This window comes from Stegostoma tigrinum, chromosome 39, assembly GCF_030684315.1.
Source record: "Stegostoma tigrinum isolate sSteTig4 chromosome 39, sSteTig4.hap1, whole genome shotgun sequence".
NCBI lineage: Eukaryota > Metazoa > Chordata > Chondrichthyes > Orectolobiformes > Stegostomatidae > Stegostoma > Stegostoma tigrinum.
Genome location: NC_081392.1, coordinates 13,456,489 through 13,483,352, shown reverse-complemented (window position 1 = coordinate 13,483,352; position 26,864 = coordinate 13,456,489). Strand labels below are relative to the sequence as shown.

General features: G+C 48.1%; 1 protein-coding gene across 3 annotated transcripts in view; it reads right to left on the bottom strand.

Moving 5' to 3' along the window:
- Window positions 1–26,864, bottom strand: part of LOC125447777 (exocyst complex component 3-like) — a 73,858-nt gene that overhangs the window by 29,488 nt on the left and 17,506 nt on the right. Inside the window, exons 1-5 of one of the 3 annotated variants that reach the window (XM_059640963.1) lie at window positions 21,222–21,275; window positions 6,884–7,551; window positions 4,394–5,015; window positions 2,165–2,279; window positions 577–681 (exon numbers count right to left, since the gene is read on the bottom strand). In XM_059640963.1, the coding sequence (XP_059496946.1) occupies window positions 577–681; window positions 2,165–2,279; window positions 4,394–5,015; window positions 6,884–7,529 (1,488 nt within the window). In that variant the 5' untranslated portion in view covers window positions 7,530–7,551; window positions 21,222–21,275. Of the gene's footprint in view, window positions 1–576; window positions 682–2,164; window positions 2,280–4,393; window positions 5,016–6,883; window positions 7,552–18,463; window positions 18,700–21,221; window positions 21,276–26,864 lie in introns of those variants that run through there. The other 2 variants (XM_059640961.1, XM_059640960.1) reach the window with 2 other exon arrangements.

Here is a 26,864-nt window from a genome sequence, read left to right as displayed (position 1 = left end):
ATCTCGGAATTGTTTCAAATTTAATTAATTAATTAAGATATCATTTGTATTAATGACCATGAAAGTGGCATTGGTTTTGTTAAAAACCCGGAACAGAAACAGAAGTTGCAGGAAAAGCTCAGCAGATCTGGCAGCATCTGCGAAGGAGAAAACAGAGTTAATGTTTTGGTTCTGCATTAACTGTGTTGTTTTCTTCACAGATGCTGCCAGGCCTGCTGAGCTTTTCCAGCAACTTCTGTTTTTGCTTCTGATTTACAACGCCCGCAGTTCTTTCGGTTTTTATTGCGAAAAACCCATCTGTTTTGCTAATGCCCCTTTAGGCATGGCAATCTGCCGTCCTTACACCAGTCCGGGCCTACGTGTAACTCCAGACCCCATAGCGAGGTGTCTGACTTTTAACTCCTGGCTGGAGCGATTGTTGAAGACACTGGGTCGTGTTCAATGCAACAGAACGTTCAGGGTATAACTACAACACACCAAGGCAACAATTTGCTCACATCTCAATGCTGGTAATTTAACAAGATTCTTCAGCAGGACGGTGCTCTTTCTCAGTGCCTGTCTGAGATTGACAGTTACCTGAATCATCCTGTTTGGGAGCTCGGATTGATATGCGTCACCCCCTGCCTCCCACTTGTCTTTTTCCGCGATAAGCTCCTCACTCATGCTTTTCGTTATCTGTGCCTATGAAACACAAGCCGCGCGAAACTGTTAGCAGGATCTTTAGCCTGTGTTTGGGCTCGGACAGGTGGCAGACAGCAGGGGTGAGGAATCGGAACGGCAACCCAGATTCCCCGGGCTCTCCCAGGTCATGTGTGTGGGATAACCACGCTCGACTTGCAGATGAACCCCACTCTCCGCCTCCTCCTCCTCCTCCTCCCCCTCCTCCTCACCCTCATGTTTCTTTATCTCCAGAAGTTCTCTTACACCCAACAGACGCTCTCTAATTCTCACAAATCTCCAGTAAGTTGGGAAGACCCTGCAGGTAACTTCAGAGTCAGATGCTCCACATTTAAGTCTCACTCCAGCACGTGACAGCTAAGGGTTTGAATCGCACCATGGCAGATGGTATTCTGAATTCAATTTTTAAAAATAATCTGGAATTAGGAGTTTAATCATGACTATGAATCCATTGTCGATTGTCAGGAAAAACCCATCTGGTTTACTAATGCCCTTTAGGGAAGGACCTGGCGTCTTTACCTGGTTTGGGCCTACACGTGACTCCAGACCCACAGCAATGAGCTATTTTCCCTGTACCATCACAGACTGAGGGGTGACCTATGTAGACGTTTAAATAATCATGAGGGGCATGGACGGGCAAGGTCTTTTCCCCAGGGTGGGGGAGTCCAAAACTAGAGGGGCATAGGTTTAAGGTGAGAGGGTAAAGATTTAAAAGGGACCTGAGGGGCAACTTTTTCCCGCAGAGGGTGGTGCGTGTATGGAATGAGCTGCCAGAGGAAGTGGTGGAGGCTGGTACAGTTACAACATTTAAAAGGCATCTGGATGGGGACATGGATAGGAAGGGTTTAGAGGGATATGGGCCAAATGCTGGCAAATGGGACTAGACTACACTAGACTAGATTAGATTAGATTAGATTAGATTAGATTCCCTACAGTGTGGAAACAGGCCCTTCGGCCCAACAAGTCCACACCCCCCCTTGAAGCATCCCACCCAGACCCATCCCCCTATAACCCACACACCCCTGAACACTGCGGACAATTTCCCATGGCCAACCCACCATAATGTGCACATCTTTGGACTGTGGGAGGAAACCCACGCAGACACGGGTAGAGTGTGCAAACTCCACACAGACAGTCACCCGAGGCTGGAATCGAACCCGGGTCCCTGGTGCTGTGAGGCTGCAGTGTTAACCCCTGAGACCCCGTGCCGCCCCGGCATTTTAGGATATCTGGGCAGCATGGATGAGTTGGTGTGGAGGGCCTGATTCTGCGCTGTACATCTCTATGACCTTTGCGGATGGGCAGTAAATGCCCATGAGTGAATTTATAATCAAAACCCAGGGGAAAGAAGGTTCTCCTCGCCTCACTCCTACCTCTGACAATCCTGGCATCGTAACCCCGGAGACAGGGGTACGTTTGAGCCCGATTTCCAGACAGTTTCCCTTTCTCCCGAAATGTGGGGAAGGCCGAGTATTTTTGTTCTTACCTTCACCAGGGCAATGCATTTAGCCTCCAGCTGCTGCATTGTTTCTGCCGGCAGCAACGGTTTCAACTGTTGTTTTCTGACGTGTGCAGCAAGTTCCTCGTGGCCTATCACATCCCTGAAAAAATAAACACAAGGGGGACCGTGAAAGTAAGGCCCAAGTGACAGCTCTAGGCCCGCGGCCAACCCTTTCGAGGATGCGGGCTCAATTCTGGCCAACCTCAGCTTCAAGTGTAGTGCTGATGGGGTCTCAAACTCTGCAGTGGCTGGGACAAGGGCCAGATAGACCTCACTGACAGTGAGATCCCAGATTGGGGCAGTTAACCTGGGCCAGTCAGGGAGTCCTGGCTGCCACAAATGAACAGGATAGTCAGAGAGTATCCTCCCTCGAGGTCAGGGCCCAGGGACATGCAAATGAAGGGTGACTTGGTGAGTAGATACCCCCTCCTTCCATACTGTTACTTTGATTTTCCTTTAAAATAAACAGAGGCCTGTCACAATGATTGTAAACGAGATATCTCTCAACCCAATGGGACACGATTTCAGTCCTGAGGAAGGGGTGTTGGACCCAAAACGTTAACTTTGATTTCTCTCTCCACAGTTGCTGCCAGGCCTGCTGAGCACACTTTGTATGGTGCAATCTGCCTGAATCGCACACACAACAACACTTTTCACTGTATCCCGGTACATGTGATAGCGATAAATCAAACTAAAAACCCCAGCAATTTCTGTTTCTGTTTCAGATTTTAGCGTCCGCAGTTTTATCATGTTTTTTTCACAACCACCCCCCCACCACCCCAAACACGGACCCCGTGATCTGACGATTACCCCCGTGCTGTTCGTGGGAGCTTCCTGAGCAGCCAATCAGCTGTCACCTTTCCTGGGTTACAAAGTCTCAGGAGTATGTTGTTTGGTTGAGAGGCGGGGCGGAGAGGTTGTGAAAGGTGCTACGTAAATGAAAGGCTCCCTTTGCCACGCACAAAAGCCACCTCAGAGAGGTTCAGGTTCTGTAGAAGCCAATGGTAATGTGGTACAACTGACACCACCCCCCCTCCCCCCCCCTCAGGGAATGGGCACTGGACATAAGAACATAAGGACCAGGACTCGGCCCCATCTGGCCCCTGCTCCGCCATTCAATAAGATCATGGCTGATCTTTCTCATGTACTCAGCTCCAGTTATCTACCTCCTCTCCATAACCTTTAGTTCCTTCACTGTTCAAAAATCTATCGTTGCCTTAAAAGCATTCAATGAGGAAGCTTCAGCTGGTTCTCTGGGGCAGGGAAATCCACAGATTCGCAACCGTTTGGGTGAAGACGTTCCCCCTCAACTCAGTCCTAAACCTGCTGCCCCTTACTTTGAGGCTATGCCCCTTAGGTTCACCACCCCCCCAACCAATGGAACCAACCTGATTGCTTCTATTCCCTTCATAATTTTACATGTTTCAATAAGACGTCCCTCATTCTTTCAAATCCCAAAGAGTACATTCCCAGTCTACACAATCATTCCTCATAAGCCAACCCTCTCAACTCCGGAACCAACCCAGTGAACCTCGTCTGCACCCCCTCCAGTGCCAGTACATCCTTTCTCAAGGAAGGGACCAAAACTGTGGCTGGGTTGATCGGCCACCCAGTGGAAGGCGACCACATTGAAACACAAAGGATCCTAAGCGGTCTTTACTGAGTGAATCTGGAAAGAACGTCCTCCCCACCTGTTTAAGAATCTAGATCTCCAGGGTTCATGGTTTAAAATAAGGGGTCAGCCCCCCTGCCTCAGAACTGAGGTAAATTTATGTTTTTGGGACGCTCTTCCACAAAAGATGCTGGAGGAGAGCGTCTGAATATTTTTTTAAGGTGGTGGTGGATCAATTCTAGTTCAGAAAGAGGGCGAGAGGTTGCCCGGGGAGGGGAGGACTTGAGTTGACGATGAGGCCTGCCGTGATTTCATTGACTGGCGGAGCAGGCCCTCGGGGCTGAATGGCCTGTTCCTGGGCCTTGTTTTGGATGTTGCTCTAGAATGTTCAGCTCAGCCAAATCATGGCCGATCCTCTACCTCATACTCCCCACATTGCCTCAGTGCTGTCATGGCAACTGAGGCCAACACCCCACCCCCAAGGAGCGAGATGACTGGTCTCCACCGTTATCCAATGATACCCCCCCTTTATTACGACGATGGACACTAACTGCCAATGGCCATTGAGTGGGCGTTCTTAGCAGGTCTGGGGACACTCCCACCTGACATAATCGTTGTGGCACCATTGGAGAAAGCTGTAGAATTGCTGAATTTCTAGATCATTCTGGGCCATCTCGGCGAGGCAGGAAGAAACCACCTCATGGTAGCTGTTAACGTAGACATTGAACGCATCGTAATCCTTTGGGTAGGCCGCAACATGGTTCTTTCGGATGAGAATCAAGTCACTCGTGATCTGCTCTTTGAGACTCCTCAGGCGCTGGGCAATCGAGGTGTTGGTCTGGCAACGGGACAATCTCTCGACCACCGAATCCCTCACCATTTCCCGCCACTTCGTCCGCAGCTGCCTGGGCCTGGGGCCATCGGTGTCTTCAGGGAGCCTTCCGCAGCTGGCCCATGCCCTGTCCACCTTCTCCTCCTCCTCAATGGTCTGCACCAGCTGGTCCAGGTGCGTCGCCTCGAGGGTTTGGCTGAGGGACTCAGCCACGATCTTCTTCAGTTCCCCCTCCAGCTCTTTGTAGAGCAGCTCAATGTCCTTTGCCTTCCTGCCCCCGTCTTTACCTCCGTCGGTGGTCCTCACCCTCTCGCACTCCTCCTCCAGCTCCACGATGTGGCTGTCGGCCAGTACCAGGTCCCTCTTCTCGATCAGTTTGTAGATCTCCAGCACTGTACGAGAGGAAATGGAAATATTAATGGCTTGGAACGTTCAACCCTTGACCGCCATAATCCCAACTAGATTCCTTTCCAGGAAACCACAGAGTCTAAGGATACAGGGATAGGACCGAGATGAAGAGAAATGTCTTCACCCAGGGAGTAGACATCCTGTGGAATTCTCTGCCACAGAAAGCCAAAAATTGCATGTTTTAAAGCAGTTTTGTTTTACAATTCATTCATGGAATATGGGTATCGCTGGCTGGGCCCAGCATTTCTTGCCTGTCCTTAATTGCCCCTTGAGAAGGTGGGGGTGCGTAGTGGTTGTAACGAGGTCAGCCAGATTTGATTTCATTTACAACTGTCACATGTACCTAAATACAGCTAAAAGTTTTGTTTTGCATGGAGATCATAACATCTAGGGATCATTGTGTGTGCAATCAGAGCCAGGGATTTTGTTTTTCTTATTTATTCATGGGGTGAGGGCGTCGCTGGCCAGGCTGCATTTATTGTCCATCCCTAATTGCTCAGAGTCAACCCCATTGCTGTGGGTCTGGAGTCACATGTAGGCCAGACTGGATAAGGATGGCAGATTTCCTCCTCTAAAGGACATAAGTGAACCAGATGGGCTTTTCCAACAATTGACAATGGTCTCATGGTCATCATTAGATCCTTAATTTCAGCTTTTTTTTTCCTTTATTCATTCACGAAATGAGGGCGTCGTTGGCCAGGCAGCATTTATTGCCCATGCCTAATTGCCCCAGAGGGCAGTTCACAGTCAAACCCATTGCTGTGGGTCTGGAGTCACATGCAGACCAGACTGGGTTAGGATGGCAGTTTCCTTCCCTAAAGGATGTTAGTGAATCAATGGGTTTTTCAGACAAACAGCAATGGATTCAGGGCCATCATTAGACTCTTAATTCCAGATATCTTACTGAATTCAAATTCTACTATCTGCTAAGGTGGGATTCGAAGCCAGGTTCCCAGAACGTTACCTGGGTCTCTGGATCAACAGGCCAGCGAGGGATATAAAGTTACAACTGCAGAGAAAGTGTACAAAAAGCGAGATTGACATTAGATTTGAAATTTGAGAGGCCCATTCAGAAGTCCAATAACTGCAGGGAAGGAACTGTCCTTGAACTTTGGATCTTGTAGAATATGATTTCCCTGATTGGGGCTGTTAAGCTGGCCCAATCAAGGAGCCCTGGCTGAAGGGTATAGACAGGAGCCTCTCTTTGAGAGCTAGCTGTGAATGAGGCCTTACTAAAATTAAGGACTGTCCATCTCGGTGATAAGATACCAGCCTCTGTGGAGTTATTTCAGGGGTGAGCTGCCTTCTTGAACCACTGCAGTCTCTGGGCTCTAGCGTGACCCGAAAGGGTGTGAGGGATGGGAGTTCCAGGACACTGAACAAACGGTAAAGTGAGAGATAGTTATTGGGGACAAAGAGATCAAAGTATAGGGCAGGTGAGGAGGGTGGGAGAAAGTGGGAACGGGGGTCTGAATTGGATGACTGGCCATGATCCTATTGATTGGGAGAGCAGGCGCAAAGGGCAGAGTGGCCTACTCCTGCTGCTGTTTACTGTATTTCTGTATAATTCTCTGCTGTCCTACTTCAAGAAATGTACTCTTCCTGTTCCTCAGTTAACGCTGAGTGAGCAGTTGCTGGATCAATTCTCCCTTGCTCTTCGATATTTGCCCTAGTTGCGCTGTTTGGGAGTGGTGCACCTGGCATTGTCACCTCTGCTTCGGGCAAAGATGTTTCTTATGACTTACGATAGCCTTGAGTTTCAGACAGCACTAGCAATAGGCTGTTCGGTCTCGCAGGCCTATGCCGTCAATGTGAACCAGGCAGAGGATTTCCAGCGATGGGGAAGTCCTACCTGAGAGAGGTTCCCTGACCTCAGGCACCGTCTCTGTCTTCCTCTCTGCCCTGCCCCTGTGCTCCATTTTCTCTGTTGACGACTCTGCCTTCGGTTTGCCCAGTTTGAGGAAGGACATCACCTTCCTGGGTGGCAGGTCAGCCAGGCTGTCCTTCTCACTCCCATCTCTGAGCTTCACTGGTGAGGCCGGCTCCTCCAACCGCGGGTGGCCTGCCTTCTTCTCCTGGCTCTTCCAAGGAGCCTCCGGATCGGAGAGAGGAGATGGGAGCCTGAAGAATGGCTTCTTCTCTTCGCTCTGGTCCTCGGTGAGGGACCGGCCTTGCTTCTTGTTCATCTTGAAGGCCTTCTTTAGCGACATAGTCAAAGTGGTGTGCTTTTCACTGCCATTTATCTTGGGCATGGCAGCTTCACCTGATGGCAGGCTTATGTTGAGCATCTGGATGCTCTCCATTCCTTCCTCCTCCTCCTTGTGGAACGGGTTTAAGTCCTCTGCAAAGGAATGCATCTCATCGACGGTGTCTTCCTTGAAAGGGTTCATTCCAGCTGGCATGCTCTTCCCCAGTTTGTTTTCCTCCTGAAGTTTCACAGGACCCACCTGAGGTTTGGTGGGGGTCAGCCTGGATAAGCTGCTCTTCATGGTTGGCATTGGATAGCTGGATGGGCACTCCCTGGGCAGAGAGAGACAGAGAAAAAGAGAAAACATTAACCTGTTTTTGCTGTCTTTCTTCACATTGAAGAAGTATTTACGTGCACACTTACGATGCCAAGGCTATGGCCCAAGTGCTGGAAAATGGTGTGAGAATAGCTCCTACAGTGTGGAAGCAGGCCATTCAATCCATCTAGTCCACACTGATCCTCTGAAGGAGATCCCACCCAGCCACACACCCCTGCAACCCTGCACCTCCTATGGCCAATCCACCCAGTCTGCACACTATGGGGCAATTTAGCATGGCCAATCCACCCTAACCAGCACATCTTTGGACTGTGGGAGGAAATCAGATCACCTAGAGGGGACCTGCACAGACGCAGGGTGAACGTGCATGCTCCACACAGACAGTCACCTGAGGGTGGAATTGAACCTGGGACCCTAGTGCTGTGTCGCAGCAGTGCTTACCACTGGGCCACGCCTGTCTGGCATGGATAAGAGTCTCTGATATATGTCTATGTACATATCTATGACTCTATGACCTAACCTGCACATCTTTGGGCTGTGAGAGGAGTGTTTCTGACCGGTACAGACTCGATGGGCTGAAGGTCCCTTTTTGTGTGCTGTAGATCTCTTTGAGGGTACATTCAAGCCCCACATCCCTGAAGAACCCATGGTACTCTGTCACTTTGTGACTGTGTGAGAGATTTCACACAATTTGTGTCAGACTGAGAAATCACTGCCTTGTGCTTGACAAGTCATATGGTTATGATCCAAGGCTATGCTCCATAAAGGTCAAACAGTTACCACACTCTCATTGTTACAAGTTCTGACTAAGCCCCAGGGCTCAATCTTTTATTGAGTTATGAGCCTCAAGTAACCAAATGGCTTGGATGTGAACATAGGAAGTTATGGCGAGTAAGTTTGCAGGTGACACCAAAATTGGAGGTGTAGTGGACGGCGAAGAAGGTTACCTCAGAGTACAATGGGACCTTGATCAGATGGGCCAATGGGTGGCAGATGGAGTTTAATTTAAATAAATATAAGGTGCTGCGTTTTGGAAAGGCAAATCAGGGCAGGACTTATACACTTCATGGAAAGGTCCTGGGGAGTGTTGTTGAATAAAGAGACCCTGGAGTGTAGGTTCATAGTTCTTTGAAAGTGCAATCACAGGTGGTCAGGATAGTGAAGAAGGCATTTGGTACGCTTTCCTTTATTGATCAGTGCATTGAGTGTAGGAGTTGGGAGGGTCATGTTGAGGCTGTACAGGACATCGGTGAGGCCACTTTTGGAAAACAGCATTCAGTTCTGGTCTCCCTGCTGTAGGAAGGGGTTGAGAGGGTGGATGGGTCAGTAACTTTGCAAATGACTCTAAAGTCAGTGGAGTGGTACAAAACGCTAGAGCGGCCTCATTTGGAATATTGCACGCAGTTCTGGTCGCCCCATTACAGGAAGGATGAGTAAGCATTGGAAAAGGTGCAGAGGAGATTTACCAGGATGTTGCCTGGTCTGGAGTGCAGGCCTGCAGCATGACATCACAGCCCCGGAACTCAATCCCTCTACCAATAAAACCTAGCACACCATCAGCCTTCTTAACAGCACTACCAAACTGGGTGGCAACTTTCAGGGATCTATGTACAAGGACACCAAGATCCCTCTGCACATCCACACTACCAAGAATCTTTCCATTGACGCAGTATCCTGCCTTCCTATTATTCCCAAAGTGACTCACCTCACATTTATCTGCATTGAACTCCGTTTGCCACCTTTCAGCCCAATTCTGCAGTTTATCCAAGTCTCCCTGCAACCTGCAACATTCTTCCACACTGTCCACCACTCCACCAACTTTAGTGTCATCTGCAAACTTACTAACCCATCCACCTATGCCTGCGTCCAATTCATTTATCAAAATGACAAACAGAAGTGGTCCCAAAACAGATCCTTAACAGATCCAGTGGTGGGGGCTGGTACAATTACAACATTTAAAAGGCATCTGGATGGGGACATGAGTAGGGAGGGTTTAGAAGGATATGGGCCAAATGCTGGCAAATGGGATGAGATTAATTGCGGATATTGGGCTAGCATGGGTGAGTTGGACCGAAGGGTCTGCTTCTATGCTGTACATCTCTATGACTCTGAGTGAACTGAAAGTGCGGCTGTTCAAAAAAGAAGACTTGCATTTTGGCAGCATTTTATTTTAATCATCACCAATCTTCTCAAAGGACGGAAACAAAATATTTTCGTGGAGTGGGAAATGTGGCAGACAATTTGCATAGACCAAAAACAGCCACAGAATAATGAGCAGATCATTTGGCTTTGTGTGATTTATAAATATAGGACAGAACTGCCTGTTCTCCTTTGAAATAGCTGGCAGTTTAAAATCTCACCTAAGTGACAGAATCATATAATCCCTACAGTGTGGAAACAGGCCGTTCGGCCCAGCAGGCCACCCCAACCCTCTGAAGGGCATGACATCACTGCAGCACTCCCTTACTGCTGCTGCATGTGGGGGCCGCAATCTCCGAGGCAGGATTTGGGACAGAGCTCCTCAAACCAAGAGGTGCTGATGTATCGACTGAGCCACAGCTACCTTCCCTGATTGTTAATTGCTGAATAAGTAACATATATCTCTGTAAAAATGCAGGTTTATACCTGTAAAAATGTTCAGAAACAAGCTCTTAAGGATGCAGAGTGGGGCATTTAGGACTGTGATGAAGAGAAATGTCCTAACCCAGAGAGTGGGGTGCCTGTGGAAGCAGGCCATTTGGCCCATCAAGTCCACACCCACCGTCTAAACAGCCAGACCCAAGTCCCCCTACATTATCCCTGTAACCCTATATTTCCTATGGCTAACCCAGCTAACCTGCACACACTGGGCAATTTAGCATGGCCAACCCACCCTAACCTGCACATCTTTGGACTGTGGGAGGAAACCCACGCAGATTTGGGGAGAATGTGCAAACACCACGCAGACACTCGCCCGAGGGTGGAATCAAACCTGGGCCCCTGGCGCCATGAGGCAGCAGCGCTAACCACTGAGCCGCCGTGCTGCCCAGAATTCTCTGCCACAGAAATCGGTTGAGGCTAAAACATTGAATGTTTTCAAGAAGGAGTTAGATACAGTTCTTAGGGAATCAAAGGTTACAGGGTAGAAAGTGGGAACAGGGGACTGAGCTGGACGATCAGCCATGGTCATAATGAATGGCAGGGCAGGCTAAGGACGGGGCGAATGGCCTGCTCCTGCTCCTAGTTTCTATGTTTATTTCACCATCTGGTCGAGTTGCAAAATTCTCCATATCTACTGTATCAAAGATCTTCCAGAATTTTAAGGACTTCTATCAGATTGTTCCCCAGCCCTCATCCCAGCCTGATCAGCCCCTCTGGATGGAATGTTATGCCGTGTGGGTCTGATAGCGTTGTTGAAAAATCGCTTGCCTCTGCCCTGATGTGTTTGTACTGTTCTAATGATGCCGGGGCCACGAGTAACACAAGGTGTTGTTCAAACAAAGTACAATCAGAACAGAACTGCAGCCAGCTTCGAAAACATCCAAAGATTTTATCCACGTGTTGAAAGTCAATAGGGGTCTGAACGCAGTAAACAGGGAGATGGAATGCCAATGGCAGACTTCCAAAACATGAGAGATAAGAGCAGCATTGGGTCACTCAGCCCATCGAGTCCGCTCTGCCACTTTACAGGATCATGGTGGTTCGGCCATGCCGTCCTTCCTGACCTTTCAACCCCCACTTCACTCATCAAGAACCCACCAGCCTAACATTGGTTCACTTAGCTGAGCTTCCTTGCATTGTCCCAGAATAGTTTCAGAATATAATGGTGCCAATTTAAGACCGAGACAAGAAGGAATTTCTCCTCTCAGAGCGTTGTGAGTCTTTGGAACTCCTTGAAACAGAGAGCTGTGGGGGCAGAGTCCTCATGTATATTTGAGGCTGGGGTAGATAGATTCTCGATCAATCAAGGAATCAAGGGTTATGGGGAAATGGGGCAAGAAAGCGACCATGAGGAATGTCAGATCAGCCATGATCCTATTGAATGGTGGAGCAGGCTGGAGGGGCCGAATGGCCTGCTCCTGTTCCTATTTCTGGTGACCTCTCATGTCTACATTGGCATCACAGTGAAGCAAAGCCCAGTTCACGTCCGGCAGCTCAGGAACCTCTGCAATGTCCTGGCCTGACCCTGCAATACTGTAAGTCGCTCATGTATCGTCCAAATCACAGTATGTGCCAGTGGAATTAGCAAGAGGTGGTCAGAGTGTTGGGGTGGTGGTGGGGGTGGTGGTGGGGTGGCGGGGTGTGGTTTATGGAGGAGAGGGAGGGAGGCAGGTTTGACACATGACTGTTTGATGGAGATGCTGTCAGATGTTGGCTGTGACATTTAGCCTCAAAGCATCGCCAATCCCAGCGAATGGCCAGTGCTGTGAGGTACCAGAGTCATAGAGTCTTACAGGCCCTTCAGCCCAACTCGTCCATGCCGACCATGAATCCCAAACTGAACTTGTCCCATTTCCCAGCATTTGGCCCATATTCATCCAAGCCCTTCCTATCCCTGTACCCATCCAGATGCCTTTTAAACGTTGTAACTGTACCAGCCTCCACCACTTCCTCTGGCAGCTCGTTCCATACATGCACCACCCTCTGTGTGAAAAAGTTGCCCTTTAGCTCCCTTTTAAATCTTTCCCCTCTCACCTTAAAACCACGCACTCTTGTTTTGGACTCCCCTACCCTGGGGAAAATATCCTAGCAATTAACCATATCTATGCCCCTTATGATTTTATAAATATCAGGATCCAATGCTCCAGTGAAAAAAGTCCCAGCCTATCCAATCTCTGCTTATAGCTTAAACCTTCCAGTCTCAGTAACATCCTGGTAAATCTTTCTTGCAACCTTTCCAGTTTAGTAACAGCCTTCCTGTAGCAGAGCGACCAGCAGGGCCACGAATGTAGCCTTACTGAGTCTTATCCAGCTGTAACATGATGTCCCAAATACTGTACTCAATGAAAACCAAAAGAACTGCTGTAAATCAGGAACAGAAATTGCTGAGAAATTGTGAACTCTGAGGAAGGGTCACCGGACCCGAAATGTTAAGTGATTTCTCTCCACAGATGCTGCGAGACCTGCTGAGCTTTTCCCAGCAACTTCTGTTTCTGTGCTCAATGCTCTGACCAATGAAGTGGAGATGTCACCTCTTGTACACATTAATAAAATCTTTAATTATCTCGGGAAAACGTCTTGAATCTAGGTTTTGCATTCTAATCCTTCCTAACTGATTAAAGAGGCAACAAGACCAGCTGCTATCTTTCTGCTTATAAATTCTGTGTCTTATACCCTCTCTCTCACACTACGCCTGAGGAAGGATCTGAGCTCCGAAAACTGGCCTTTTCAAAGAAACCTGTGGGACTGTAACCTGGTGTTGTGTGATTTTTAACCATGACTAATGAAGGCAAGTGCGACGAATGCCTTTTTCATCACACTGTCTGTCTGCGACTCCTCTATCAAGAAACTGCATACTTGTACCGCTCAGTCTCTCAGTTCGAACTGTCCCCTAACAACCACAACAAGAGCACCTTTTTGCATAGCGCCTTTGAAGCTGCAACAATTCCCAATGGAGTTTTGTGGTGTAAGTGCTGGCCAGACTGGGAACTCCCACATCCCGAGCTCCAAAAAAACACCACGGGAAAACCTTCAGTGGGCGTCAGCCTTTTACATTAGGGGATGAGAGGGTGCTACGGGAATGCAGTTAGTGAGTGAGGAAGGGTTGGAGAAGTGGGGAGCATCGCCTTTACAGTTCGAGTGAGAGCTGCCTGAGGTCAGGCGTGGCTCCTTCACATAAAGCTGAGACCAAATCCGCATCTTAATAGCTGCACTCCCCAAACCAGTGGAGCTTGTCAGTGGTGAGGGTGGGGGTTGAGTGTCAATTGAAAATGTTAGAATTGAGGCAGATTGCTGGCATGTGCAAAGAACTGTAAGAACTAGGAACAGGCCATTTGGCCCCCTCGAGCCTGCCCCACCATTCAATAAGATCATGGCTGATCCCACACTCCTCACAAACACTTTCCTAATCCTTCACTCATATCTACAAACGTGACCAAGCCAGCAATGTCCGGAGCTCATGAGCAAATGTTTAAAAATATTCAGTTCGGGGTTGGTGGTATGCAGTTGGCGTTAATACAGACAGGAGGGAGGTGATGGCACAGTGATATTATTGCCAGTGTATTAATCCAGCTAATGGGAACCCAGGTTCAAATCCCACCATGGCAGATGGTGGAAACTTCATTTAGTAAAAATCTGGAATTAAGAGTCTAATAATATATTGTTGGGGAAATCCCTGTCTGATGGACTAATGTTGCAAATCGGTCCCCCACCACCACTTACGCGGTCTGACCTACATGTGACTCCAGACCCACTGCAATGCAGTTGACTGGGCAATCAGCGATGAGCAGTAAGTACTGGCCTATTTCCATGAATGGGCTGAATACAGGTCGCCCATGCTCCATTGGTCAGGCTTGAGGGGCCAAAGGCCTGTTTTGTTTCCTTTATTCCTTCACAGGATATGGGCATCGCTGGCCGGGCAGCATTTATTGCCCGTCCCTTATTGCCCAGAGGGCATTTAAGAGTCAACCACATTGCTGTGGGTCTGGAGTCACATGTAAGCCAGACCAGGTAAGGATGGCAGTTTGCTTCCCTAAAGGACATTAGTGAACCAGATGGGTTTTCTCCCCCCGACAACTCGCAATGTATTCACAGTTATCATTAGAGTCTTAATTCCAGATATTTTTATTGAATTCAAATTCCACCGTCTGCTGTGGTGGGATTCGAACCCACTTCCCCAGAATGTTATCCGAGTGTCTGGATTAACAGTCCAGCGATGATACCACTAGACCATCACCTCCTCCTTCTAAAAATCTAGGTAGGGAATGTGTTCGAGATGGCTTTTGGGGGAGAAAAAAGAGCATTTCGTCTTAACTATAGTTAGCTGTTATAGCCTTGAGATGACCTTGCATTGATCAGATTTCTCACAATACCATTAAGATCTGGACAGATCTGGTCTTGTCTTGTCACGCCATGCCATTGTCAAATTCATCTTGTTCTAGTTTATCCCTTTCCTTCTATCGTTAATACTTGTCTGATCGATAACAATCTGCACTGCACTCGATGTGGAGATCAACCTGATATCAACATGAGAGCCTGGGTTTTGAAAATAAAATTTATGGTTCACATTCAATTCTAATCACTGTACAGCATACAAAGGCTTATGAGGTAAGTGCAGGAAAATGAGGTTATAATAGATGGGTGTTTTGATAGCTGGCGAGGATATGATGGGCCGGATGGCCTCTTTTCATACGACTATGAAAACATGTCAACAGCCACGGTTGAGGGAAACTGGTCAGCTGTCTTTCAGCTAAGATCAGAACCAGGAATCACCAAACAACCATTCAACATTCAACACGATCAGAATTATCCTTCTTAACAGCCACAATGTTCCCTGATCTATCCACGATGGATAAGCCAAAACTGATTAGTATATCATTTTTAGTCATTTGCTTTTTGAACTTACCTCTCATTTCTGATGTACATGATAGTATATTTTATAACATTTCAGGGTGGCACGGTGGCTCAGTGGTTAACGCAGCTGCGTCACAGCGCCAGGGCCCTGTGTTCGATTCCACCCTCAGGCAACTGTCTTGTGTGGAGTTTGTACATTCTCCCTGTGTCTGCGTGGGTTTCCTCCGGGTGCTCCAGTTTCCTCCCACAGCCCAAAGATGTGCAGGTTAGGGCGAATTGGCCGTGCTAAATTACCCATAGTGCCCAGGGATGTGCAGGTTAGGGCGAATTGGCCGTGCTAAATTACCCATAGTGCCCAGGGATGAGCAGGTTAGGGCGGGTTGGCCGTGCTAAATTACCCATAGTGCCCAGGGATGTGCAGGTTTGGGTAGATTGGCCGTGCTAAATTACCCATAGTGCCCAGGGATGAGCGGGTTAGGGTGGATTGGCTGTGCTAAATTACCCAGAGTGCCCAGGGATGTGCAGGTTAGGGTGGATTGGCCGTGCTAAATTACCCAGAGTGCCCAGGGATGTGCAGGCTGGGTGGGTTGGCCGTGCTAAATTACCCATAGTGCCCAGGGATGTGCAGGTTAGGGTGGATTGGCCATGCTATATTACCCATAGTGCCCAGGGATATGTAGATTAGGTGGGTTACAGGCGGATGGGTCTGGGTGAGTGCTCTGAGGATCAGTGTGGACTTGTTGGGCCAAAGGCCCTGTTTCCACTCTGTAGGGATCCTATGTTAACTAATCAGCACACTCTTTCTCCAACATTAACCTAGCTGTAAATTAATACATTGAAAACATAAATACATTTCAGCTGATAAAAGGCACGCATGAGGGAAGGGCCTCTTTTAAAATGAACCTTGTAGCAATTAAGTGAAGGAAGGGTTGAGTGAAGTGGGGGGGGGCAATTCTGGGAGCATAACCATTTGGGAAAACCCATTCCAAATTGGTGAGCCTTACCTGGGGCGGTGGCGGGGGGGGGGCATTATAACATGCTGAACTGCTCTGCAGAGAGCCAGTATGGAAACAATGGGCCAAATGGACTACTGCTGAACTTCTGTGACTCTGCGAACTGCTGACTACTGAGCAAGGGAAGATAACCATCTCTGTTCCTCAACCGTTGCCACTGTTCCTAGGCCGGTAATGTTTTATTGCCAACTTCATCTCCCTGCATGGAAATTTCTTTAGGGCATCACCTGCCTCCCTCCTATTCTCTGCAGCCTCCTCCAGCACCCCCTGGGGTCACTTTGCTACTGCGCAGGCGCTACGTAAGTGCACAGTGTTATTGCATACCCTTCAGTATTTCAAACCCTGCCTGGCCCCTTTGTTTGCTGAACTTATCGCAGTAATTTTCTTGTCAGCCCAGTATCAGCCCTCATTGACAGAAACATTGCTTAAAGCTCATGTCCCATGTGATTTCTCGGCATGTACCTTAACCAAATTGTTGATCTTTGTTCAGTTCACTTGCTTTTGGCTGTTGGCTGCCGAGTCTCGTGGCCCAGGGCCAGCTACTTAAAGTGAAACCATCTTATTTCCCAGGGGAATTGTTTTCTTCAAGAGGCCCTGTCTTCTCTAAAGGCGAACTGTCCTCTGAAAGCTGCACGGTCTTTTTAAAAGGACTTCCTAAAGTGTCCCTGTCTCATAAACGACGCACAATCTTATTCAAAGTCTAATTGTCATTTTAAAGGGATAATGCCTTCTTGAAGGGACACTGTGTTTATGGCTTCAGCTGCGATCTAACTGTACTCCAACGCACCTCATTGTCATGGAATCACTGAATTGGGTCTGGCGCAGGAAGAGGCCCTTTGGCCCATTGTGTCTCTAACCAGCTCCTCTCTATCCTAACCCCATTTTCGAAGCTTTCGAGCCAGCATCCTGTGTGCGTTGGCCTTCCAAGTGCTTATCTCTATAGTCCTGTCTTGAGGGTTCCAGGTTATACCATCCTTTCAGGCAGATCACCAACACCCTGGTGGGGGGGCGGGGGGAGGATGGGGCAGCCTAGTGGCACTATCGCTGGACTGTTAATACAGAGACCCAGGTGCTGTTCTGGGGACCTGGGTTTGAATCCTGCCATGGCAAATGGTAGAATTTGAATTCAATAAAAGAAAATCTGGAATTAAGAATCTAATGATGACCGTGAATCCATTGTTGATTGTTGGAAAATCCCATCTGGTTCACTAATGCCCTTTAGGGAAGGAAACTGCCATCCTTACCTGGTCTGGGCCTAAACTTGACTCCAGACCCACAGGAATGTGGTTGACGCTTAACTGCCCTCTGGGCAATTAGGGATGGGCAATAAATGCTGAACTAGTCAGTGATGCCCTCATCCCATGAATGAATAAAAAAAGTTGAAACTAACAGCATGAGCACCAAAGCTCCCCCCGCTCCCCCCCCCCCACTAACACTTCAGTCACTTTGCCTTATTTCCCAAGAGAAGGAGAAAGGTTTGTTTATTGATTTTTTATAAACGTTGAAGCTTTGTCCAACTCAGTCAGTTCCCTTGGTCAGCCTTGTCTGATCTCAGGAAAACAGTCGCAGCCCGAACCATCATCTCGCTTTCCATCATCACTCTAATCAAAAGAGGCACTTTCAGAGTTCTAAATCAGTCGAAACATTCCCCGCAATCCCTTGCTGATTAATCATTAAGCCCGATGCTGCAGACCTGTGTTTACCATGAGTGTGGAGCCAGACCTTGAGCCCCATTGCAGAGAGTGGAATGACAGCTGTTAAAGGGACTGTCACCTCCTGTCACACTCATCAGACAGAAACAAGGGGATGGGGGGAGCGGTGGAGGAGAGAGTCGGAGGGCAAGAGAGAAAGAGAACGACAATGAGACACTATGTAACGGAGAGCAACTGAGAGAGGCAGAATGAGAAAGAAAGTGAGTGAGAGAGAGAATGGGAAAGTAAGTGAGTGAGTGAGAGGCAGAATGAGAAAGAGAATGAGTGAGAGAGAGGGTGAGAAAGAGAGAGAGGCAGAATGAGAGGGTGAGTGAGAGAATGAGGCAGAGAGGGTGAGTGAGCGAGGCAGAATGAGAAAGAGTGAGTGAGTGAATGAGAGAAAATGAGAAAGAGACAGTGAGTGTGAGAGAGAGAGGAAGAGAGGGAGACAAAGGGAATTGGAAAGAAACAGAGAGCAGAGTCAGAGAAACTGAAAGGTTGACGAGAGTGTGGAAGGGAGAGAGAGCGACAGATAAAAATAAGCTGGATAGAAAGCGAGGTATGACATGGAAGAGACAAAAAGCTTTAGACAGCGAACCCCATCACTGTCCCTGGGCTCAGCTTAAACTCAGCATCAGACGCTGATATTTACTGAGAGAATTGTATTTAAACATTGTCGCTATTTTGTGGAAAGACGAGCAGCAGGACCTACCTGGTGGAGAAGCAGGAAGTGACTGCTCGAAAGCTGGTGTGAACTTTAATCCTTAGGATACTTTCATTTTCATTCAGCTCATTAAGGAACCCAATGCTTCAGCTGAATGGGAAATCACCGCGAGAGTCTGACCTGTTAGTTTGAACTTTTCTCAGCTTTTCAACACCCCCTTCCGTCACCTCCTCAAACTGAGAGCCTAGAGCTTTGCCATTGCTGACTTAGTGACAGTCCCCCACTGGGACACCACACAGGCAAGATAACAAAGTGTGGAGCTGGATGAACACAGCAGGCCAAGCAGTATCTCAGGAGCACAAAAGCTGACAAAAGCTCTCATCAGAGAGGGTCTAGGCCCGAAACGTCAGCTTTTGTGCTCCTGAGATGCTGCTTGGCCTGCTGTGTTCATCCAGCTCCACACTTTGTTATCTTGGATTCTCCAGCATCTGCAGCTCCCACTATCTCTGATCACAACACAGGCACGTTCACATTGGGACTTAGCTAGACTGCACACACTCACACTCTCATACACACACACACACACACACACACACCCTCTCTCACACTCACTGTCTCATCACATACACACACACTCTCACATATACTCTCTTTCACACTCACTGTCTCATCACATACACAGACACACACACACATACACCCTCTCTCACAGTCACTCACACCTTCACATTTACCCTCTCTCACACTCACTCACACACTTTCATACCTTCACTTTCATCCTGTCTCAGATTCACCCTCTCTCACTCACCCACCTGCATACACACATGCCTGCTCACACTCACTCATTTTCATGTGTATATATTCACACTCTCTCTCTCTCACACGCACACACAGTAAGCACAGGAGCAGCTCACAATGTGTTGGATATCTCTGATCTCATATCCCAGCTGCAGACCTCTGTACCCCCACACTGTGGGGCAGGTCTCACACAGGGAGCATAGCTTTCCCAAACTGAGACCCTGATACAGCTGGGTTGGGGACACAGGGAGGGGTGTCCAGTATTGGGATCACAGGCACTGTGCCAAGCCTCTGTAAGAGTGGGGCCAGAGGTCCCACGCCATCAGCTTGTAGTCCAACAGATTTGTTTGAAATCACAAACTTTTGGAGCATAGCATCTTGGTCAAGTGACTTAACTTATTCAGAAACACACTGAATCAATTGGGTTTATTTGCTTGAGGGAGATAGAATCTATACAGTGTGGAAGCAGACCACTTGGGATTCACACCCAGACCCAGACCCACCCTATCCCTGTAACGCCCTATGACTAACCTACACATCCCTGGGCACTATAGGTAACTTAGCACGGCCAATCCACCCTAACCTGCACATCCCTGGACACTATGGGTAATTTAGCACGGCCAATCCACCCTAACCTGCACAACCCTGAGCACTATGGGTAATTTAGCACGGCCAATCCACCCTAACCTGCACATCCCTGGGCACTACGGGTATTATAGCACGGCCAATCCACCCTAACCTGCACATGCCTGGGCACTATGGGTAATTTAGCATGGCCAATCCACCCTAACCTGCACATCCCTGGGCACTATGGGTAATTTAGCACGGCCAATCCACCCTAACCTGCACATCCCTGGGCACTATGGGTAATTTAGCACGGCCAATCCACCCTAACCTGCATATCTTGGGACTGTGGAAGGAAACCCACACAGACACGGGGAGAGCGTGCAAACGCCACACAGACAGTTGCCCAAGGGTGGAATGGAACCCAGGTCCGTGGTGCTGTGAGGCAGCGGCGCTCACCCCTGAGCCACCGTGCCATTTTGCGGGTTGCAATCAGCACCGCTAACCTTTACCCTCATCTCTTCCTGTCACCTATTCAGCTTTCCTCCTGAGTTGGTCTCCATAAGTTCCATGCTTAACCATGCCCCTCCCTCTCTCCGGGCTTTGTCTCTTCCTAACACCTCACCTCTCTCCCTTTTCCCCAAACTCCTGGCTCCCTTAACTTCAGCATTGACCCAATTGTCTTTCTTATCTGCTAATAAACATGAACTCTGCTCTCTTCCCACAGATGCTGCCAGACCTGCTGTGTTTCTCCAGCAATTTCTATTATTGCTTGAAGTGCTCTGTAGTTTGTTGGTGAGACAGAGAGAATGTGACTAACTACTGAAAGGAGGACAGGTGTGCAGACTGGTGCAGGGCCCCTGGCCTCTCAGTGCTCGAGCAAAAGTAGAGCAAGTTTTTTTTTTAAGCTGTGCCCGAGGGACGATTGTACTGGATTGGAAATCTCAATGCTTTAAGTTCAAATACGGAAAAGGACAGTGCAGATCAGAAAGCAAATATGTCAATTCATGCAAAAGTGAGCTTAACACTTACAGAAAGTACATGCAACAGAATTAAAACTGCAGCCATTTCAGTGACACTTAAACTCATAGAGACGCACAGCACAGAAACAGACCCTTCGGCCCAACTCATCCGTGCCAACCTGAAATCCTAAATTAATCCAGTCCCATTTGCCAGCATTTGGCCCATATCCCTTTAAACCCTTCCTATCCATGTCCCCATCCAGATGCCTTTTAAATGCTGTAACTGTACCAGCCTCCACCACTTCCAGTGGCAGCTCATTCCACACACGCACCACCCTCTGTGTGAAAAAGTTGCCCCTCAGGTCCCTTTTAAATCTTGCCCCTCTCACCTTCAACCCTTGCCTTTCTAGTTTCGGACTCCCCAACCCTGGGAAAAGACCTTGTCTATTCACCCCATTCATGTCCCTCATAATTTTACAAACCTTTATAAGATCACACCTCAGCGTCCGATTCTCCAGTGAAAATGACCCCAGCATACTCAGCCTCTCCCGATAGCCCAAATGTTTCAATCCCAGCAACATCCTTGTAAATCTTTTCTGAACCCTTTCAAGTTTTATGACATCTTTCCTTTAGCAGGGAAATCAGAATTAAACGCAGTATTCCAGCAGTGACCTTGAAAGCTGCAATGTTTTTAACACATAGCAATGACCGTTTCCATCTCTAATTTTCTAGTGATCAAAAGGAAACACTTTGTAATTCTGTTCACAAGCTGAACACAAGGAAAACTGTCTCAGTACAAGTTCCATTCAAATTAATCCAGTGAACTCTTACAGTCTAGCTGAGATAAGTACAGAAAGTTATGCCTACTATTTAAAATATCATTTCAAGACTGAAAGTGTTAACTGAAGGTTCACTGAAAGAAGAGGATTTGCTTTACCTGGTCTGGAGGCTGCACAGAGAGAGAGAGAGAGAGACAGAAAGTCTCAGTGTGAGTTTCAGAGTAACTGAGGCAGCTGATACTCTCTGGCGTACGACACTGTCAGGAACACAGCCTCAGAGAAGCTGTGAGTTTCCCACAACTGGATCCTCCCCCAGTGTTATGTCTTGAGACAGTTTGTATAGGATTGGACGTAGACAAATGCCAAAATAAACTCACAATTATATTTACAACTCTGTAAAGCCCAACTTAAATTGTGATGCAGGAGGCCAAAGGGACATTGAGAATTATTTTGCTGCTGTTTTCCGTGCGATATCATCGCAGAATCCACTTGTGTTTTTGCTTAATTTCCTCCATTTCTGCATCTTTTAAAATCTCTCTTACACACAATGCTTTCCTTCTCTCTTAATCCTTTCTATCTGACTTCATCCCTTTCTTTTTACTAATTCTACTCCCTGTGACCTTTTGCCCTGACCAGGACTAATGTAAGAATACCAAATATCATACACTACAGTCATTTATAGCGCAGGGAGAAAATATACCAGGGAGCCTATCAGCAACTTCTCTTCAGAGATGGTACGAACTGCCTATGCTGGAGTCAGAGATAACACAGCGTGGAGCTGGATGAACGCAGCAGGCCAGGCAACATCAGAGCAGCAGGAAAGCTGATGTTTCAGATCAGGACCCTTCTTCAGGTCTCTTCTGAAGAAGGGTCCCAACCTGAAACGTCAACTTCCTTGCTCCTCTGGTGCTGCCCAGCCTGCTGTGCTCCTCCAGTAACCTTCCTTCCTTCTGTTCCCAGTTTTCTGCAAACAAAAGGCATATATCCAAGCCCACTGTGCACTGCCTGGGAGCCACAGAGCCTATGGTTGCTTGCTGTTATCTCCGTGGCAATACCTCAGCCAATCGTTCTGTCCTGCGTTGTGATTGTTTGAAATTTGGCATTCTTGCGTTTATCCTGATGAGTGTGAGATGGGTTTTCTGCAGAAGCAGGGCTCCCATTTCAACAACATCCAAATGCTTTATCTCATAAAGTGAGGGGCCCACTCCACCAATCCCTCTAAAACAAAATCTTTTGGTCGAATTGCAAGGTTTCAGATTTGAAAGGGTTTTTTGCTTGCCCTGGGTAAGGGCATTTAGAGAGGCATGGGGCAAAAATGGGTATAGATCAGCTACAGGTCAACCTCGATTGGCAGAGCTAGCCTGAGGGGTTCTAAAACCATAAGAAATATGAGGAGGAGTAACCCATTCAACCCCTTGAGCCTGCTGCACCATTCGACAGGATCGTGACGTGTCCTCCATTTTATTTTCCCTTTTCCTTGATTCCCTGACTGGCCAAGAATCTGAACCTTAAATATACACAGGGACTCTGCCCCTGCCAAAGGCTCTCTGTGGAAAGGAGCGCCAAAGCCCTCTGAGGGAAGAAATTTCACCTCAGACCAGTCTTAAATTGGCGCCCCTTTATCCTGAGCCGATACCCTCTGGCGCTAGACTAGCCCATGATGGGGAAATGGCCTCTCGGCATTGACCCTGTCAAACCCCGATGCGTTTCAAGGAGATCATTCCATTAAACGCCAGTGAGTACGGCCCCCAACTTGCCTCACAAGACGACCCCTCTACGCCAGGGGTCATCCTGGTGAATCTGGGGGCCAAATGGTCTCCGTGTTGACCGTCGATCTCAGGAAGGGAGAAGGTTGCTTCCCGATGATGGACAATACTGGCCCCTGAGGGGAATTCGCTTGCCAGGTAGCTGGCAGAATGTCTTCAAGCCCTTGGCTATAGTTGAAAATCATCGCCCAGACTGACCTCCTTCCCCTGAGAAATGCAGGAGGTATTCGACCTTCTCTGGAGGATGCTACACAAACCTGGCACTTTCTGATATTGGGATATTGTTTGATCTTGCCCTGCTGTTTCTAAATTTCACACAAGTTTGTGACTCAGCTTCAAGCATCATGGAAGAGGCACTCCTCCTGGTGGACAGTACTTAAAATTGCTGGCTCTGATTGTTCGAGGCCACTCAGCCCCTCCGCTGTTCAATAATGGCCTCTCTGAGCTCTCCACCTTCCTGCTTACCTCCCGGTAACCTTTCACCCTCCTCACTCAACAACAATCTGCCCACCTCTGGCTTCAAAACATTCCGAGATTTTGCTTCGGCTCCCTTTTGAGGGAGACGATTCCAAAGACTCATCACCCAATGTGAGCGAAAAATGTTTTGTCTCTGTTTTAAATGGGCACTCCATTATTTTTAAACAGTGAACCCCGCCCCCTCAGTTCTAGAATGTTCCACAAGTGGAGCCATCCTTTCCACATCCACCCAGCCAAGTCTCCTCAAGAATCTTAGATGTTTCAACCATTCTTTCCTGATGCATCCAAACCAAATATCCTCCAAATTGTCATCCTTTGACATCCAGGAGAGCCACGGGACATTCACCTGTGGGGGGCATCACAGTCTTGCACCAACCCGCCTCCCCAAAGCATTTCAAGTAGGTGAATGGTGCACCATTGGAAGGAAAATTGGCTTTGACTTCAAAGGGGATGGGATAGAAGTGTATGGAGTTTTTGCTAAAATTATACAAGGCACTAGTTGGACCATGGCTGGAATACTGTGAGCAGTTTGTGGGTCCCGTATCTAAGGGAAAGATAGACTGAAGTTGGAGACAATCCAGAGAAGGTTCGTTTGGCTGATCCCAGGTATGGAGGGACTGTCTGATGAGGAGAGGTTGAGTTGGCTTGGGCTTGTATTCATTGCGGCTTGGAAGAGCAAGAGGTGACTTTATTGAAAGGTCTTAGGGGGCTTGACAGGAGAGATGTGGAGAGTTTGCTTCCCCTTTGGGGGAATGTCTAGGACCAGAGGGGCATCGTCTCAGAACAAGGGACTGCCCATTGAAGACAAAAATGGGGAGCAATTTCTTCTCTCAGAGGGGAGTGAATCTGTAGAATTCTTTACTGCAAAGGGGCTGTCGAGGCTGGGTCACTAAGCATACTCAAGGCTGAGATAGAAAGATTTTTAATCTGGAATGGTCATGCGGAAAAGGCAGGAAAGCGGTGTTCTCAGATCAACCATGGTTTCACCGAACTGCACAGCGCGCCTGATGGGCTGAGTAGCCTCCTTCCGTTCCTACGTCTTATGGTCTGATTGTCTAACTGGGCACTAACTCGTAAACAGTTACTGAGCTGACAATTCCAGGCGCTTTGTGACTGGGGAGCTGATGACCTGGTGGCATTGTCACTGGACTGTTAACCCCATAATGTTCTGGGGACCTGGCTTCAAACCCTGCATATGGTGGGATATGAGTTAAATAAATATCTGGAATTAAGAATTTAATGATAACCATGAATCCATTGTCAGGACATTCCCATCTGGTTCACTAATGGCCTTTTGGGGAAGGAAACTGCCATCCTTACCTGGTCTGGCCTACATGTGACTCCAGAACCACAGCAACGTGGTTGACTTTTAACTGCCCTCTGGGGCAATTAGGGATGGGCAATAAATGCTGCCTGGCCAGCGACGCTCTCATCCAATCAATAAAAGGTTCAGTTTCATGATCCTTGTCCCACTGAACAATGATTGAGTCTTCCATAACTTCAAACATCTTGTGGGTTAGCTGTTGGACTGGGATTCTAATCATCCACGGACCTGAAATTCTTTTCTGCAGAAACCTCCCACCTCTGCCACCTGCTCTCCATCAGCAAACAAAATTTAAAATCAATGATACGATAGTTCAGCATTTTTACAGAATCAAATCCATTCCTTTAATGTGGAACATTGATTAACATGAAGGGATTTTAACTAGCACCATTGATGTAGAGTTTCTGCTCTTCATGTCAATTCTATTTGACGCAGGCAGAATATTTATGGGTTATACCGAGACACACTCCAGACGTAAGAGGTACTCTTCGTTAGGAATAGAATTTGGCTCAAGAGTCTCTTAACCTGCTTCACATGTATATCTTGAACACTGACTGCCAGCATGAGGAACATCACTGTGTGTGTGTGTGTGTGTGTGTGTGTGTGTGTGTGTGTGTGTGTGTGTGTGTGTGTGTGTATGCGTGCATGTCTGTGTGTGTGTATGCATGCATGTCTGTGGGTGCATGTCTGTGTGTGTGTGTGTGTGTGTGTGTGTGTTTGTGTTTGTGTGTGTGTGTGTGTATACGTCTATGTTTGTGCATGCGCATGTGCTTGTCTGTGTGCGTATATATGTGTGTGTGTGCGCATGTGTCTGTGTGTGCATGTGTGTGTGTGGTGTGTGTGTGCATGTATGTCCATTTGTGTGTGCATGTGTTTGCCTGTGTGCATGTATGTGTGCATGTGTGCCTTTGTCAGTGTGTGCGTATCTGTGTGTGCATATCACTGTGTGTGTGCATGTGTGTGTGTGCATCTGTGTTTATCTGTGAGGCTGTCTGTGCAGGTGTGAACGTACATATGTGTGTGTGCGCGCGTGTGCGTGTGTGAGAGAGAGAATGTGTGTGAGCATGTGTGTGTGTGCGCGCGCGTGAGAGTGTGTGTGTGTGTCTGTGAGAGTGTGTGTGTGTGTCTGTGAGTGTGTGTGTGTCTGTGAGTGTGTGTGTGTCTGTGAGTGTGTGTATGTGTGTGTGTGAGAGTCTGTGTGTGTGTGTGAGAGAATGTGTGTGTGAGTGTGTGTGTGAGAATGTGTGTGTGTGTGTGTGTGTGAGAATGTGTGTGTGAGTGTGTGTGTGAGAATGTGTGTGTGTGAGAATGTGTGTGTGTGTGTGTGTGAATGTGAGAGAGAATGTGTGTGAGTGTGTGTGTGTGTGAGAGAATGTGTGTGAGTGTGAGTGTGAGTGAGAGTGTGAGTTACAGAGCAATAGGGAAAAGTCCTCGGTGCTACCACAAACCGTTTGGTTTGTGAGTTGTATCACAGTTGAAATCTTCGCTTTTAAACAGCATCAGGCCCTTGGTTAATACTTTCCTATTTACTCCTGAGGTGTAGGCTTTGCCAGCATTTCTTGCCCATCCCTAACCGCCCCCTTGAGAAGGTGGGGGTGAACTTTCTCTCTGGTGTAGGGTCACCCACAACGCCCTTAGGGACGGAATTGCAGGATTTTGACCCAGCGACAGCAAAGGGACGACAATTTATCTCCTCGGAGGGGAACGTGCAGGGGGTGGTGCTCCCATGTATCTGCTGCCCCTTGTCCTTCCAGATGGAAGTGGTCGTGGGTTTGGAAG